General features: G+C 38.1%; 3 protein-coding genes across 3 annotated transcripts; all 3 read right to left on the bottom strand.

Moving 5' to 3' along the window:
• Positions 1-6,832: 6,832 nt before the first annotated feature.
• Positions 6,833-7,489, bottom strand: LOC126797122 (uncharacterized). The gene is made up of 3 exons (XM_050523798.1): positions 7,243-7,489; positions 7,071-7,122; positions 6,833-6,929 (listed from the first exon to the last, which is right to left on the bottom strand). Exons 1-3 carry the CDS (start codon positions 7,487-7,489, stop codon positions 6,833-6,835), a joined length of 396 nt encoding a protein of 131 aa, XP_050379755.1.
• Positions 7,490-15,077: 7,588 nt separating this feature from the next.
• Positions 15,078-15,548, bottom strand: LOC126797121 (cysteine-rich receptor-like protein kinase 25). The gene has a single exon (XM_050523797.1). It carries the CDS (start codon positions 15,546-15,548, stop codon positions 15,078-15,080), a length of 471 nt encoding a protein of 156 aa, XP_050379754.1.
• Positions 15,549-15,686: 138 nt separating this feature from the next.
• On the bottom strand, positions 15,687-16,307 carry LOC126799973 (thionin-like protein 2). Its single transcript, XM_050527235.1, is given in 3 exon segments — positions 15,687-15,832; positions 15,949-15,981; positions 15,984-16,307. Coding segments are annotated over 3 exon segments (339 nt in total). The 5' UTR covers positions 16,237-16,307; the 3' UTR covers positions 15,687-15,779.
• Between the last annotated feature and the right edge of the window lie 378 nt (positions 16,308-16,685).

Below are 16,685 nucleotides of genomic sequence, written 5' to 3'. Positions count from 1 at the left end.
AATAAAGATAAACATATTAAAGATAAACAAAATTAACTAATTATTTTAAATTTGGTATAAGAACAACACCTCCGGCAGCTAGTCATATGATGGTTGGATACCCCCATTTCATGCATCTTGTATTAAAATTACATTAAGATAGTTGATCTTAATCTTCAATATTGTCACCATATATAGTTTGAGTAGAGAAAGTAGAAAAAGAATGAAAGTTATATAGAAATGAAGAGGTCGCGAAGAAATTTAAATAGTAAAAATGATAGTATGACGAAGTAAAAGAAAAAGGAGACAAAAATTTATTTCAGTTTGACATTCTTTTAACCGTGTAATTTTACCATATTTATAATTATTTTCTACGAGTAAATGTGGAATATTTAGGTTAAAATATAATTGTAGGGTGAACAAAGAAGACTGTATGTGAAGTGTCTGTAAACCCCCAGAAATTTTCTTTACTTTCCAGCAACTAGGACTAATTTTTAGATGTTAACTTAAATTTTTATGACTTTGTCATTAAGTCGTATGTATACATTTTAGATTTTAATCTATGTTGCTAAAATTTAGATTTTGATGCAGGATGAAATAACTGGATCTTTATTGAATGATATGTGAGCCTATATATAGGCATTACAAAATCACAATCTCGTAGGATTTGGAGTCATAATCTATTACATAGTTGTGAATCTATGTCTAACATGAAATCTAATAAGGCTAAGACACACACAAGGATAAAATAGTAATTCTCCCGGAACATTTCCATTTGTGTCGCATGCCTTGGTTGCATGGTGCACAACATTGCATTGGTAAAAACCTTGTCAAGCAAAACAAAAACCTCTTAGGTAAAACAAAATCTTGATCGAAGGGAAAAAAAACACAACACATCAACTACTTAATGATCTTAACATGTCATGTGGGCTCCTCCTGAAGTCTACCAAACTCTAAAGTTCTGATAAATGTCGCATGCCAATGCTCTTCACATGTTTCACAAATGTAGATTTAGACAAAGACCTAGTGAACAAATCCGCAACATTGAATTCTGAACTTACTTGATTGATCTGAACATTCAAGAACTTTTGTTGTTGAACATTGTAGAAGAACTTGGGCGAGATATGCTTGGTGTTTTGTCCCTTGATGAAACCTAACTTAGTCTGCTCTATGCAAGCAACATTATCTTCATAATTGCACATAGGTTGATCAGCTGTAGAGACTAGTCCACAAAAATCACGAATATGACGATCAAGTGACCGTAGCCAAATACATTATTTAACTGCTTCATGGAGAGCAATGATATCCGCGTGATTCGAAGAAGTAGCACCAAGAGATTGCTTAGTGGATCTCCAAGATATCGCCGTACTCCCAATGGTAAACACATAACCGGTTGGAGAACGAGCCTTGTATGGGTCAGAGAGATACCGTGCGTCAGCATAACCAACTAACAAGTTGTTTGAAGTCTTTGCATAAGGGGAAAGAGCAAGACGAGACCGATTACTACTCTCGGCAGCGTGGTTTGCTGCCACGCCGTCGCTGCCTGCGGTTGCTCTACCGCGTACGGTGGTGCTTCCGGGGCTGCCTGCGGCGCCGGTGTGAGGTGGCACGACTATAGTGTTCTCTCTATTCTAAGGATAGAACAATCCCATGTCAAGGGAACCTTTCAAGTAGCGAAACAAGTGCTTGATACCATTCCAATGATGTAGCGTAGGCGCGGAGCTAAATCTAGCTAATAAGTTCATTGCGAAAGATATGTCTAGTCTAGTGCATTGAGCAAGGTACAATAGTGCTCCAATTGCACTAAGGTATGGAACTTTAGGACTAAGAACTTCATCATCCTCTTTAGGACGGAATTGATCCTTCTTGATATCTAGATTTCGGACAACCATGAGAGTAGACAATGGACTGCATAGATCCATATTGAAATGTCGAAGCATTTTCTGCATGTAATTTGACTGATGGACTAAGATACTGTCAGCCCTATGCATAAGCTCAAGGCCAAGATAAAATTTCGTCATCCCTAGGTCTTTCATCTCAAATTCCGACTTTAAATGAGACACGGTCTCTTCAATCTCATCAAGGGTACCAATTATGTTCATGTCATCAACGTAAACTGCAACGATGACAAATCCATAATTTGTCTTTCATATGAACACGCATGGGCATAGTTCATCATTCTTATAACCTCTCTCATTCAAGTACTTGTGCAACCGATTGTTTCAACCCGTACAACGAATGACGAATCTGACTGCATGAGCACTTCGTGGTCTGGAGGCACTTGATGGAGGTAAAGGTAGTCCCTCTGGAGCTTTCATGTATATATATGCGTCAAGATCCCCATATAGATATGTTGTGACCACATCCATAAGATGCATGTTTGATCTTTCAGACACTACCAGACTAATGAGGTAGCGGAAGGTAATGATGTCCATAACAGGAGAATATGACTCCTCATAGTCAATGCCAGGTCATTGTGAGAATCCTTGCGCCACGAGTCTTGCTCTATAATGCACGATCTCGTTCATCTCATTATGCTTACGAACGAAGACCCATTTATGTCTAGTATGTTTGACATCTCTTGGAGTCAATTCAACATTTTCGAAGACTCCTCTCTTCGTTAATGAGTCAAGTCATACCTGGATTTCTTCCTTCCACTTTGGCCAATCCGCTCTGCGTTCACATTCAGCTACAGAGCGAGGTTCAAGCTCATCTTCAAATATGATCTCATGTGCGACGGAATAAGCGAAAACGTTATCAATGCGTATTGTGGCTCGGTTTCGGACCAATTGCTCACTTGTATAGTTCATTGAGATTACGATTTTCTCTGGCATCAAACAAGGTTACATAGCATCCCACGGTAAAACTTGAGTTGATTCATTGACATAGTTGTAATCAGAGACAACATCATACGATGGAGATTCATTGTTGATGACGGGTTGTGCCTTGGTCATTCGCTTCTTTCTAGGCTTCGAATCCTTATAGTTTATCGGTCTCCCCCTTTTCTTTTGAGGAGCCGAGGCTGAAGTTGCTTCATGCCGGTTCATCTCGGCATGGAGCCACAAAGGGCGCCGACAACACCGTCGCGTATGGTTGCACTGCCGCCGGCTGCCGTTCCACTGTCAGGGACGGTGCCAATGGTGCTAGGTTCAGGAGCTTGTCTTCCACGCTTGTATTTCGGGACATCCAACCGTGCCGGTACATTTGCAATGGTATTTTTAATCTCGTCACTTTAACAATATCTACAAAGTCGTCGGACATCGAATCCACGACTTTTTGGAGGTCGATAATGCGTTGTACTTCTAACTCACTTTGAGCAGTGCATCGATCATAATGAGACATAGTGGGGACATACCACGTCAATTCCTGACGTTCATTTGGAATGATAACATTCCCATTTGCCCCTAACGATGGGAACATGTCACATCAAAGTGACAATCTGCAAATCTTGCAGTAAAGAGATCTCCGGTGATTGGTTCTAAGTAGCGGACAATCGTTGGAGAATTATAACCAACATAGATACCTAATTGTCTATGAGGACCCATTTTAGTACGTAGTGGAGGTGTAATAGGCACATAGACGGCGCAAGCAAATATGCGTAAGTGTGAAATATTGGGTTCGTAACCAGTTACCATCTGGTACGCACTAAACGCTTGATGAACCGTGGGTCTAAAACGAATAAGTGTCGCTACATGCAACACTGCATATCCTCACGCATAGACCGACATGTTAGTACCCTTAACCATAGCCCGAGCAACAAGCTGAATACGTTTGATGGTAGCCTCTACTAGACCGTTCTGTGAATGAACATGAGGAACGAGATGTTCAACTTTGATCCCAATAGAGATGCAGTAATCATCAAAAGTTTTGGAGGTGAATTATCCAGCATTATCCAAACGAATGGATTTGAGCCCTAAGTTTGATGATCTCAGCTAATAACTTAGCAAATGCAATATTCTTTGTGGATAGCAAAGCGACGTGTGACCAACGCGTCGATGCATCAACCAATACCATAAAATATCTAAAAGGTCTGCATTCTGGTTGCTTAGGTCCACAAATGTCACATTGAATACGTTGTAAGAATGAAATGTTATCGGTTGAAGCCTTAGCAAATGAAGGACTTCCTTGAAATTTAGCAAGAGAACAAGCTTTGCAAAATGAGCGATGGGCATCAGAGATGGGCATATAGGTATTAGAAAGCACGGGAGGCATCATAAGCTCCTGTGAAGGAGGGGATACCGCCACCGACGGCATGATCACTGTGCAGTGCACGGGTAGGCACGACCTCACTGTGTAGAGCACGGTTGAGGTGGTTCTCCAATCGCTTCCAAGACCTTAAAAATGGATGACCATGTGAATTATTAAGAATTCAAATCATCATATCACGTCCAATGTGCCCGAGACGAGCATACCAAAGCATATAAGAGTCTGAATCACAAAAGTTGTGTTCAACCGCATATGATTCAAAGATTCGAATGGAAGTAAGATACAAACCATTCTCCAGACTCTTCATCTTCTCTAAGATGTGGCGTTGGCCTGCTTTCTCAGAAGTAACACAAAGATATTCCTCTCAATTCTCAATATAAGTATCGAGGTGAAAACCATTGGCACATATGTCCTTAAAACTTAGCAAGGTGCGAGGAGACTTCGGCGCATAAAGAGCGTCAATGAAGTTGAGAGTCGTACCATTAGGCAACATAAAAGAAGCGGTGCCTCTTCCTTGAATGATGGATTTTGAGCCAATCATTGTAGTCATCGAAGAAGTCGAAAACACTAGATTAATAAACAACTACATGTGCCGTAGAACAGTGTGGGTGGTTCTGCGATTAGCTAGATATTCGATTTCACCGCGGGACATCTACAAAATGAAAATTAAGAGAGTCAGCGACACGAGAACAATTCTGTACAATACACCTAAAGTATTGTAAGAAAGGGAATCGAAACAAAGTGTGTTCACATCGAGTGTATCACATGTCAATAGTACTACATTCTTCAACTAAAGAGTTGGTAAAACATGGTATTGAAGTAGTGAAACACCAAATAGTAAACTAGGGTGGTAGAAACCATCCAAAATCAGTGTAAAAACATACTTAAAGTGTGCCGGTGAGTGTAGATAACGGACTTGTGGAAAACCGAAAAATTAACTGGAAAACCATGTCACTTGAACTCAAAAATTAGGACTGGGAAAATGTGGCAGCAAAAACTGCTGGAAATGTGCTGGAAAATGACGAGAAATGACGAAAAAATCACCGAAAACCGGCAGCGCCGATTGGCGGATAACCATCCGGTGGCGGCCGGAGCTGCAAGTCTGACAAGGGTTGCCGGAAGGAACCAGGTGGTGGCGCCGGAAATTGGTCGGAAGGCGGCCCAAATGCCGGGAAAACGCCAAAAAACGTCCCGAAAACGTCGGAACAGTAACCGGGTACGGTCAAGAGGACAAAACGACGTGAATTTTTGACGTTCCGATGTCCGTTTTTTAAATTTTAAATTCCAAATTCACAATGTAGTATTATTGGGGTCCCATGTAACCCAGAAATGTCCAATTTAAAGCCACGTGAGTTGCACACATTGACAATTATGCTAAGTGTAAAGTAAATAAAATTCTCAAAGAGATCGACTTGTAAACTAGAAATTGAGAAATTTTATTGAATGTCAATCTTTAATACATCACACTTGAACTTCTAATTCCAAAAATCAAAAGACTATTACAAAGTCAATGAAAAGAACAATGGCGGTCGGCCATAACAATACTTGAATGCATAAAGCTTAAAACGACTAATCAAAGTTGGGGGTATCCATTGTAGGGGCCAGAGGCTTAGCCATGGAAGCAAGGGGCTCGGGCTTCATGGAGATATGGTGAATCTCGATTTGAGGGTCCTCATCCACATGATTCGATTCATGTTATAGAAACTTCTTGAGAATAGGTAAAATAACTCATGTCTTCAAAAAAAGTAACATCCATAGTGACATAGTACTTTCTAGTAAGTGGATGATAACATATGTATCCCTTCTGATTGCTTCCATATCCAACAAACACACACTAAATCGCCCGGGGATCCAACTTTGACTTTCTCTGACTTTTAGGGACATGAACAAAAGCCACACAACCAAAAACACGGCTATGTATATTGTGAAAAGAGATAATGGAGACATGAGATGCAAGAACTTGAAGAGGAACTTTTTCCTGAATGACACTAGATAGAAGACAATTGAAAAGATGAGCTGAAGCTGCTACAACATCACCCCACAGATACTTAGGCGTATGAGCACTAAAAAGAATGAAACGAGCCATATTAAGGAGATGACGGTTTTTTCTTTCGGACACCCAATTTTGCTCTGGTGTTCGTGGACATGTGGTTTGGTGAATAATCCCATGTTCTTTGAAAAACTATTGAAAACATGATTGACATACTCCACCCCCCCCCTCCATTATTAGAACGAAGAATCTTAATGGTACTATTATACTGTGTTTGGACATGAGTATGAAAAACTTGAAAAACAAGAAAAACATCATCCCTAGTTCGAAGAAGAACAATCCATGACGACCTAGTATAATTATCAATAAAAAACACATAATACTTCTCCATCATGACTGTAGGCTCTTTGAAAGGTCCACAAATATTAGAATAAATTAATTTAAAAGGGATATGACACTTAGAAACACTCCAAGAATATGTAGAATGATGAATGTTAGTTTGGACACATGTTTCACAACACAGAGAGGACTCATCCACACCAATAAACAAATAAGGCATGTTTTTTTCATAACATGAAAAGACAAATGCCCTAATTGGCGATGCCACAACAAAATTTCACTTATTTGATTAGAACTTGCTGTAAAGGCAGTGGATGGCTATGCTCCTGACTTAGCTCCTGCATATGTCTGATCCAAGTGAAACAATCTGCTCCTCAACCCCCCTCCGACCGAGTATCTCCCTGGTGAGAAGATCCTAAAAATCACATACATGGGAAAAAAGGTCACGAAACATTGAGACTCAATATTCAACTGGGGAACAGATAATAAGTGATGTGATAAGTCAGGTACATATAGAACATTATGGAGTTCTAAAATAGGAGTGATATGAACTGACCCTCTCCCTAGCACAGGAAAAGCCTCACCATTAGCATTAGTGACATATGACACTGGTGGAGCAAACAACTCATAAATAAAGTAAGATTTATCATAAGTTATATAATCGGAGGCACCAGAATCAATAATCCAAGTATCAGAACCAACAAAGTTTGAAACTTTTAAAGCCATACCAATCTTACCACCTGCTCGAGGTTTTGTAGACGCATAGGTATTACCATTAGTGCAGAATTTCCCCACAACATGTCTAGAGTCATGTGAGAACTCAACTCTCTGGTCATTCTTGTCATCTAACTCACAAATAGCATTCTTTGCATCTCTAATGTGATCAAAATCAATAAAAGCATAACCTTGTGGCCTTCTTACAACCCATACTCTTTTGATAATTCCAAACTTATGGAATGCAATCTCAAGCTCCATTCCAAATTGCCAACATACACATGAGACATTAACTGCAACACTGCAATGGACTGGGTCAGGTCATAGCTGAGCGGGTCAGACCAAATCTGAAGCTAGTCGGACATATCTGTGCAGTCGGACCGATTTGGAGGACGATGTCGACCTGGGTCGAGATATGGAAACTGATCCAGTCAGACCGATCGGGAAAAACATAGCTGATATAGGCTAAAGATGACGCCGATCGGAGAAGCAAGCGCCGATGATAGGCCGGAACTGAATCCGACTGGATTTGAAGTCAATGTTGGTTGAGATTGGATGAAAGCTGACGAAACAAATCGTAATGATGAGGAACACTCCGAAGAATAACTAATTTGGTGCCCAAAGCAAAAGTTGGGTGTCCAAAGTGAATTTCTTGACGATGACGAAAAGAGAGGAAGAAACCTCTAACGATGAGGTTTAATTCCACAAATCAATTGCAACGGAAAACAAAGAGACAAAGTCTTTTCGAAGCTTTGCTCTGATACCAAGTCATATATGACACGATTTGGAGAATGAATTTACTGATATCTATTCATCTCACACTAGAGGCTACATATAGAGTTTACATTGTACTACAACCATATGTACTACGTACTACCATATACATAATAGGTAAGTATTAACCATATAATGTACATCCCTAAATTACATTCTTTGACTCACGTTGACAGTGCCCACTTCACAAATTATTGACATGCGTCTCTTTATTTAACTATGATTGAGCAACAGTTAACAATTCAAACAAAATAGTTTTTTTTTCTAATTTAACCATAAGTCAATAGATTATTAAAACAAAAATCAGCCTCATTAAAACCCAGATGAACAGTTGCGGAACTCTAGCCTTCTCTCTTGGTCTCGTCGTCAATTATTGGCAATATGTTGATATAAAGATCTGTTTAATCTTTGAAGCTATGGTGTCATGGTACGTGGCTTCTACAATTTGGTTTAGTTCGAGTTTTTTTTTCTCCTTAAATCAGAAATTTTTGAAGTATATAAGAATCAAATTATGAAATGGGGCTCGTGGGGTGTGTGTGAACAATATTTTTGCAAAATAAGGTTTATTGAATAAGAATGATGGAGCTCCTCCCACGGTGCATAGAGAATGTTTTACCAATGTGAAAGTGAAAACTGTTTATTAAGGTTTATTGAAACCAAGATTGAGTTGAGGTTTTTTTCTTTTTCCAAAAATAAATGAGTTAGTATTTTATAATATATAATGATCTATTTAAACAGTGAACCGGTGCTCAACTAAAGTTAAACAAAGAGACATATGTCATTAATTTGTGAGGTGGGTACATGTAATATCCCGATTTTTGAGTAGTTGAGTTTTCTCATGGAGCATATCAAGATCTATGGTCAGCCCAACGTGCACAAATGTGGGGAAAGTATGCCCCTTTGACGCGGAGTCGATAAAATAATCTTATCGAGTTTCGGATTTGGTAGACCATGAGATTAATAAAACGACTAGCAAATGAGGCACATGCATCGAGATATTATTGGTTTATGTACGTTAGGTCATATCACATAATATATGCACGATATGGGACATGTAGACTCAATGTTTTGTTATATGATCTGATTGTCCAGTAATTGAGTGAAAGAAGTTCATTTGCAGTCATGCATTGCACCATTGTTATTTATTTGTTATTTGATATGTGAAAAAACTATTATGCCCCTGGCAGAATGTTACTATTTTATTTTTAACTTTATTAATTATTATTTATCTTTCACCAAGGTAGATTTACCAAAATTATTTTTGTAGCTTTACTTTTAACTTTGCTGAATTTTAAGTAAAACTTATGAAATTGGAAAAGTATATTTTAAGTCCTAGAATTTCATCGGAAAGTATTAGAATTAAAATGCTAATGTGATTATCAAATGTTCTCGATATTATTCAAAAATTGTTTGATGTCATATAAAGTTAGCTACAATGATTAAATGAGTTATCCGAACTTATTTGACTTTCATCAACTCGGATTTACTCTTAATCGTTAAATCGTCAAAACTCTCATTTACCTTAGTACACAATATTGACATACCTCATGACGGATTCAGGATCGCCACATTATTTTGGAGCTAGAGCATCAAGGCTTGAGGTGTAGACTTTCAGTTCTTCAAATAAGGTACGGGGAGACGCCCATATTAGGGTGAGCCGTAAGCTTACGGGTTAGTGATTTTCACCTATGTATATGTTGTTTATTTTCTTTTGTTACATGCTATTTATTATCGTTGATGCCTCGTTTATATACTTTTGTGCATGATTGTTATTGAGGCTTGATATGCATATTTGTGAGTTTTATTTCCTTATGTTGACCTAAGAGTGAACGAGACCCTAGGGAACTTGGTAATCATACGGTGTCGATGACCGTGAACCTCTAGAGGGGCAATGCCTTGTTATTACCCTCTAGCATGATGAACATTTAGGGCATTTGCTAGTGAAATGGACACTCTCACTACCATTCATCAAATCTCGACAGTGAATGGTTAGTTGGCCTTGACTTAAGAGGTGTATTCCAATCACTTCCTAGTCATTAGGATTAGTTACCTTGGATGAAATGAAAATCATGCAGGTTTATCTTTATCTTTGAGCATTTCATACCTAAACATCTGCATATAATTTTGCTCTATTTTTTAGCATTGATATTGATTTTCCGTTTTAAATGCTTTTAACGTTTAACGTTGAGCTCACCTTAAATAAAGCTATACGTAATTTTTGGATTTTTAAACCTAACTTAGGTTAGGTCGGCCCCTATTTGGGTTAGCAAGAACGAGTGCTCACCCTTAAATTTCAGGTACCCTCGAGCATACTCTAGAGAATTTGGACTAGGTGCTAGTGATCCGGCAGCTCTTGCTTTTAGTCTTTGTTTTCGAGGAGTCCATATCCGGTGTGGTTTTCTTCTTATATAATCTCCTAAGCCTTCCATTGCATTATATTCACGCACTCTTGACTTTGTTGTGTGTTTCCTTTTGTTTTGGCCGTTTGTTTCTTTCCGTTTGTATAATGTGAGAACTTTAAATCTGCACCTTGTCATGCTACCTTCCGTTTGTAATATATGGGTTCTGAAGTTTGTTTGTACTCCTTGTTGTTACAATTTATCCATGTTCACTATTTTCTTTCAAGCCATGTAGTTCGAGTTGGTGTTACTGTTGCATTTCAGTATCAGAAGTGGTTTCAGGATGTGACAGTGCCAATAAACGCACCAAAAATCAATATTAGTAGTTATTCAATCATATTTTACCCCAGCCACTTTGATGGTCTCAAATTAAAATGTATACAACAATGGAATTCACTTGACCTCCGTTGCAATAAAAATTTAACCCAGTAAAGGATTAGACGCCAGACAAAAGTGCAAGCAAATATTGGTATGGACAAATTGATTCAAGAAAAACACCAACACACTCCCGGAAAAAAAAATCCAATTCCTCAAAATCACGTCTCTAACTATTAAGCTTTTAAGCTTCATGGTACCTAGCTACCACGTCAAGTCCCAGACCTCAATGCCATTGGCACATCGCCACACCTCAATCAACAGAACAACGTACAACCCTCAGCAAGTTACGAACACTAAACCCATATTACCACTATGACCCGCTATCGTGCCTCTTATATAAAGTTATAAATGTAGACAAACACACAACTACTATGACCATCAATTCGGCACCATCAACACAGCTAGTTAATTGACCTAGACGGCGACCTCATCGATGTAAATGTGCCGGAGAGCGAGTGCGGGATGAAGGCATCAGAGGCCGAAGCTGAGGCTGACCTAGATTGTTCTGGAGTGGGGGTATGTAATCAGAGTTTTAAAATGATTCATGAGGGAAGATTACTTGCAGATGTTCATGAGATAGAGAAGGATTATTATTCATCTTGGTTCTTTATAACGATTAAAGGTGGATTTTTTTTTATAAAAGAAAAAGTAAAAACAGAAATTGAGTTAAATTAAAATCAAACTAAATATAATTTTAATTTATGATAAATTTGTATAGGATATATTGTTAACGTACCTTGGTTAGACTAGGGTTAAAATGGACATATGTCATTAATATGTGAGGTGGTCATTAGGTGGGTAAACTAAGGGTGGTTGACAAATTTGTTTCTTTAGATATGTGTGTTTAGCTAATGGATACTAATTACCATGATCGACCGTGTAGTCGCCTTTTCTTCTTAAAAAAAATCATCTTAGGCACTTGAAAATAATTTGGAAATATTCTTCAACATGGGTGCACTAATGTTATGTACGTAGGTGTGACCTCATTGTATAGACTAAATAATACTACATAGAAAAACCTCAATTCCCCGCTGTAGGCTGTTGGTAAGCAGCGTAACATACAAGTACGTTGTCTGGCACCACCCCAGTAAACCTTGTATATTTTAGTTATTACAGGGTTTATACCCCATGTTAGCTAAAATATCATGCAAAAGGCGGAGGATAAGAGTGAACCATACGTACCAACGGACATCAAATTCACTCCAAATAAACTATCCCTTGCAACTGTTGCTAGACACTTTCTACAAGGCCACTCGGCACTTGCATGGAAGTGGAAGCTTGTAGGGCTGGGTTATTAGTTGGTATTCAATAAGGATGGTCTGATATTGACATTGAGAGTGATTATATCATACTTGTTACGGCTTTACATGGGGTGGATGCGGATTTATCTGATGTGGGAACAAGGCCGGTCTTGGGCTAAAGTCACTAAAGCACCAGTTTTTGGCCCTCAATTTTAAGGGCCCCCAAAATTAATCATATACACATAGTAAAAAAAAAACTGGGTCGTGAAAGAAGGAGGCCACGTTCTTCTATCCTTTTCAGTTTTCTGACTTTCTCTCTTCCTCTCTTTCTCTGATTCTCTCCTCTGTAAAAAAATTGTCGTCACAGCTCCGGGACTTCTCAAAGATTCTTAACACCGCCGGCTCTTAAGCCAATCTCTCTCTCTGGTACGTTACTGGTCTCCCTTTTCAATTCTTTTCAATTTTGTATATGCTTTTGTTTGGAGAAAGTAGAAAGAAAGATTGGGAATCTGTGGTGTTTGGTAAAGTTGAAGATGTATGTGTGTTTTTCGATACAGATATGAGCTTAGATATTAGATTGATATATTCCATTAGTGTTTGGATTTCTGGCTCATTTGGTTTTTTCCGAAGCAATCTTCCGGTGAATGGAAAAGAATTTACCAATCTTTGATTCATATAAAATGTAGAAATGTCTAGAACTCTAAATGATTGAATGAATTGTAAGGAAAACGAATTTGCATGAGATTATTGCGTGCTTGGCTTGATGAAACTTAGTTTTAATTGGCTTCTTTGTTTACAGAGTGTAGTTGTTAGTTATGGTAGCTTTTCCATGTTATTCATATTGCATCTCTTCTTTTGTATACCATGTTGTGCTTTCTGGCCGTCAAGATATATTGTATCATTTGTATGGGCTTCCTAGTTTTTGGAATGAAAAACATGGTGGCGAGGTCATGCTCATGATACAAATTGAACATTATTATATGTTTTATATGGTTTCGTGAAAAGAGAGATGGGAATTGCAGCTGAATTTCGTGAAAAGAGACCCATTAAGAAGAAGCATTTTGACGAAAGTGGCAGTGACAATGAAGAGGTGACACAAGCTACTCTTGAATCATTTAAGGTTGGTTACTTCTATTATATTATTGATCAAGCACTTTCTTCACTTCAAAGTAGATTTGAACAGTTTAAGAAATATGAAGAAGATTTTGGGCTTTTATTCAAGTGGGAGAAGTTGAAGTCCACAAATGATGAAACATTGATGAACTTTTGTGTGAATCTTGTAAAGTTGTTCAAGGATGGTGATGAATATGACATTATTGGGGCTGAACTATTTGAAGAGTTGAGCTATTTGAAAGGATCTATACCAAAAAAAGCACGACGAGCAGTTGATGTGTTGAGCTACTTGAAACAAATGGATGGTTGCTACCTAAATGCTTGAATTGCTTATAAACTTTTGTTAACCATACTTGTTACTGTTGCATGTACTGAGAGAAGTTTTTCGAAGTTAAAGTTAACCAAATCTTATCTTCGATCAACTATGTCTCAAGAAAGACTGAATGGTTTGGCTATGTTATCGATTGAAAATGAGTTGGCGGAAAATCTTGAGTGTTCGTGCTTAATTGACACTTTTGTTTCCAAGAATGCAAGAAGGGCAATTTTTGAGTAAAATGTACTGATATTTGTAACTTTTATATTTTTATTTCAAACATTATAGCATTATATTATTATTGAAAGTTTTATTGCTATGTTTTGTTGTTTCAAAAAATTTATTGTTTCAAAAAATGTTTTTTACAAGGGGCCCCAATTTTTCTCGTCGCTTCGAGCTCCGGAAATCTCAGGGCCGCCCCTGTGTGGGAAGGGTGTTGGAGGATTGTAGAGTCTATATGGAGACTTTCAATTCCATCAATGTCTGTCACATATTCAGAGAGACAAATAGTGTTACTCATAGAATAGCACACCTAACGAGTGTTGGTGTTCTTGATGATGTTTGGTATACAGAGACTTCTGTTATTATTTAGAACGTTCTCACAAAGATATTAGTCATATATATTGATCATGTAGCACGTGATATAGGTTTTATGTCCCCGAACAAAGTATTATTATTATAAATGAAATAACAAAAGCAAACATTTAGCTTGTCTCCTCCCCACCAAAAAAAAATAACCACTATCGCTTCGTTTGTCATTCAATGTATATCTCATATTAAAATTCTAAATATCGGATATATCGGTGATATTTAAAAAAATATACGATATCGTCATATCGGTTGAATATATTGGTCAACGGTCAAATATAAGTCAAATTTATTTTTTTTTTGTTTAATTTTTTAATATTTATTTTCTCTCTTTTTAAAAAAAACTTATATATGTTTTTCATTTTTTCATATATATTTTAAATATATATGATGAATTTCAAGTCTAAATAATTATTTTTAAATACCTATTTTTATTATTAGGTGTCGTTAGTGTATTTTAATTGTAATAAAATCAAGTATTTATTTTCTTTAATTTACTTAGTACCGTTTTTTTAGTTTATTTAGTACATATTGAAATATAATTTTAAAATAAGCAAATCCGATAAAATCGATATATTTTCGATATATCGTTTTACTCATCGACCAATACAATACCTATAAACGATATTTAGACCATTATCTCACATGCTCCAAATTTTCAATGAAATTCCCATATAATTATCAAGAGGGTGTGACAAGAACACTATATCATTATAAAGGGTCTTACACTTGCCACAGTGACATCTCTCACATGTCTTTGTTTTGTCAGAACCTTAAACCAAGTTCACGGGTCGTCTCCCATCACTCAACTTGCGATGATTCATTTTGTCTTTCTTCTTTCCCAGTTAGTGCGCTTCTTAATTCTTTTTTCTTTCCACTCACGATGCCGTCAATACGTTCCTAATATGCCATGATTAATTTGGGGCTCGTTTCCTCTCGTGTTTGTAGCGAACCCGTGAACTTAGAAGCTAAGCAAAACTCACAGATACAGGTGCATACCGTGCATACATTAAACTGATTACAGACCACAAAGAAAATAACGATCATGTATTCATGTTTAATTTCAGGCAAGTTCTGGTAAACGCCTGCTCTCCGAGCGCCGGCCACTGTTCTCCATCAGCTGCAGAGTCTCCCAAGGACTTGTTGGAGTACCGGATCATGCAGTCGACGTACCACATCATAACCTCTTTCTCGACCGGGCAGCGCTGCACGGTGTCCGAGGTAGCAGTGGTCACGCAGGTTTTGCAACCGGCGGTGGTGACGTCACCGCGGCAGAGTAACATCCCGTAGACGGTGTCGCTTGGGGAACGGCCGGCGGTGGCGTTGTAGAAGCCGGTGGTACGTGTGGAGTTGGAGGAGAGAGTGGAGAGGAGGTGGTTTCGGTTGGATTGGAAGGTAGAGTTTCGGGTAAAGACGGTGGTGTTGGGGCACATATGGAAGAGGTAGTCGGCCTCTGTAGTCGGAAAGCTTAGCAGGGTGACCACTGATAGGAAGAGAAGGATCATTTCTGCCATGTTAAACGTCTGCAAATTAAGGGCCGGCGCTCGGAGAGCAGGCCTTTAATAGACGTTGCCTTAATTTCACAGTAGGTAGTTTTACATAGTGATATAATAACTTCGCTTTGATCACAAAGAAAAAGAAAACCCTCACCACTATGAAGACATCAATTGTTTTGATGTATATAACATTTTAACATCATAAACTAACAATTAACAATCAGAAACCCTAATTAGGGGTTCTTGGTACTACATGCATGTCTCTGAGCATGAATCTACGCAGCCACCCACTTTTTTCGCCTCTGCACACGAATGATTAAGAGAACTCAATAAGATTTGGAATTAGGATAGGTCAGGTCGATCTGTTCTGTTGTTAATTAGTAGGAGAAACTTTAAGAAGTCAAATTGATCGAATTACCTGGGTTTTGCTTGGTACTGAAACTTGAACACAAGAAGAAGCACAGCCGAGCTTGCAGAAGTATCGGTTATCTGTGTTGGTAGTCTTGGTACCATAAGACATCGGTATGATACAGTCCTTCAAGCATTTGAAGGAGCATGAGCCAACAGAGTTGTGAGGAGTGATGATACAGAGGATGAAGCAACTCTCATAACAGCTTTTGAAAGAAGCAGTGGATTGATCCAATAACATCGCAAACACCATAAGGTAAGTGATGATGGCGAAGGACCTGACTCCCTTGTTTTCCATTCTGTTTTCTGCAGCTCTAGCTGTCGGTAGCAATTGGAGATATGACAAATGAAAACCAAATTGCAGTGCAAAATGTCCACTATATGAAGCCAACAAAAATGTCTTTACTCTTTTTTCAAAAGGAAGATATAACAAGAGGGGAATGGGAAGTTAAAACCTCTATAGTGGTACACAACACAGATGAGAGAAAGCTAGCTAATGAAAAAAAAATTGAGGAAGCCATACTATAATAATCACTATTGCAAGTCGAAACAATAAAAGGAGGAGTCGGATCCCATCAAACTAACCTTGTTGGTACTATGATTTGGTATCATGTGATCAGCAAGTAGTCTCACTACTCTATAAATATGTAAATTACGACTTATGGCGGAGAGTGAGTTGAAAAAGTTATCATCACTAATTAATAAACATCAATTTTCTCATGGATTGCAATACATGACCTACTTTAT

This window comes from Argentina anserina, chromosome 6, assembly GCF_933775445.1.
Source record: "Argentina anserina chromosome 6, drPotAnse1.1, whole genome shotgun sequence".
In the NCBI taxonomy this organism is placed as follows: Eukaryota; Viridiplantae; Streptophyta; class Magnoliopsida; order Rosales; family Rosaceae; genus Argentina; species Argentina anserina.
Note: the sequence above shows the minus strand (reverse complement) of the source record. Positions and strands in the feature narration are given on the sequence as shown.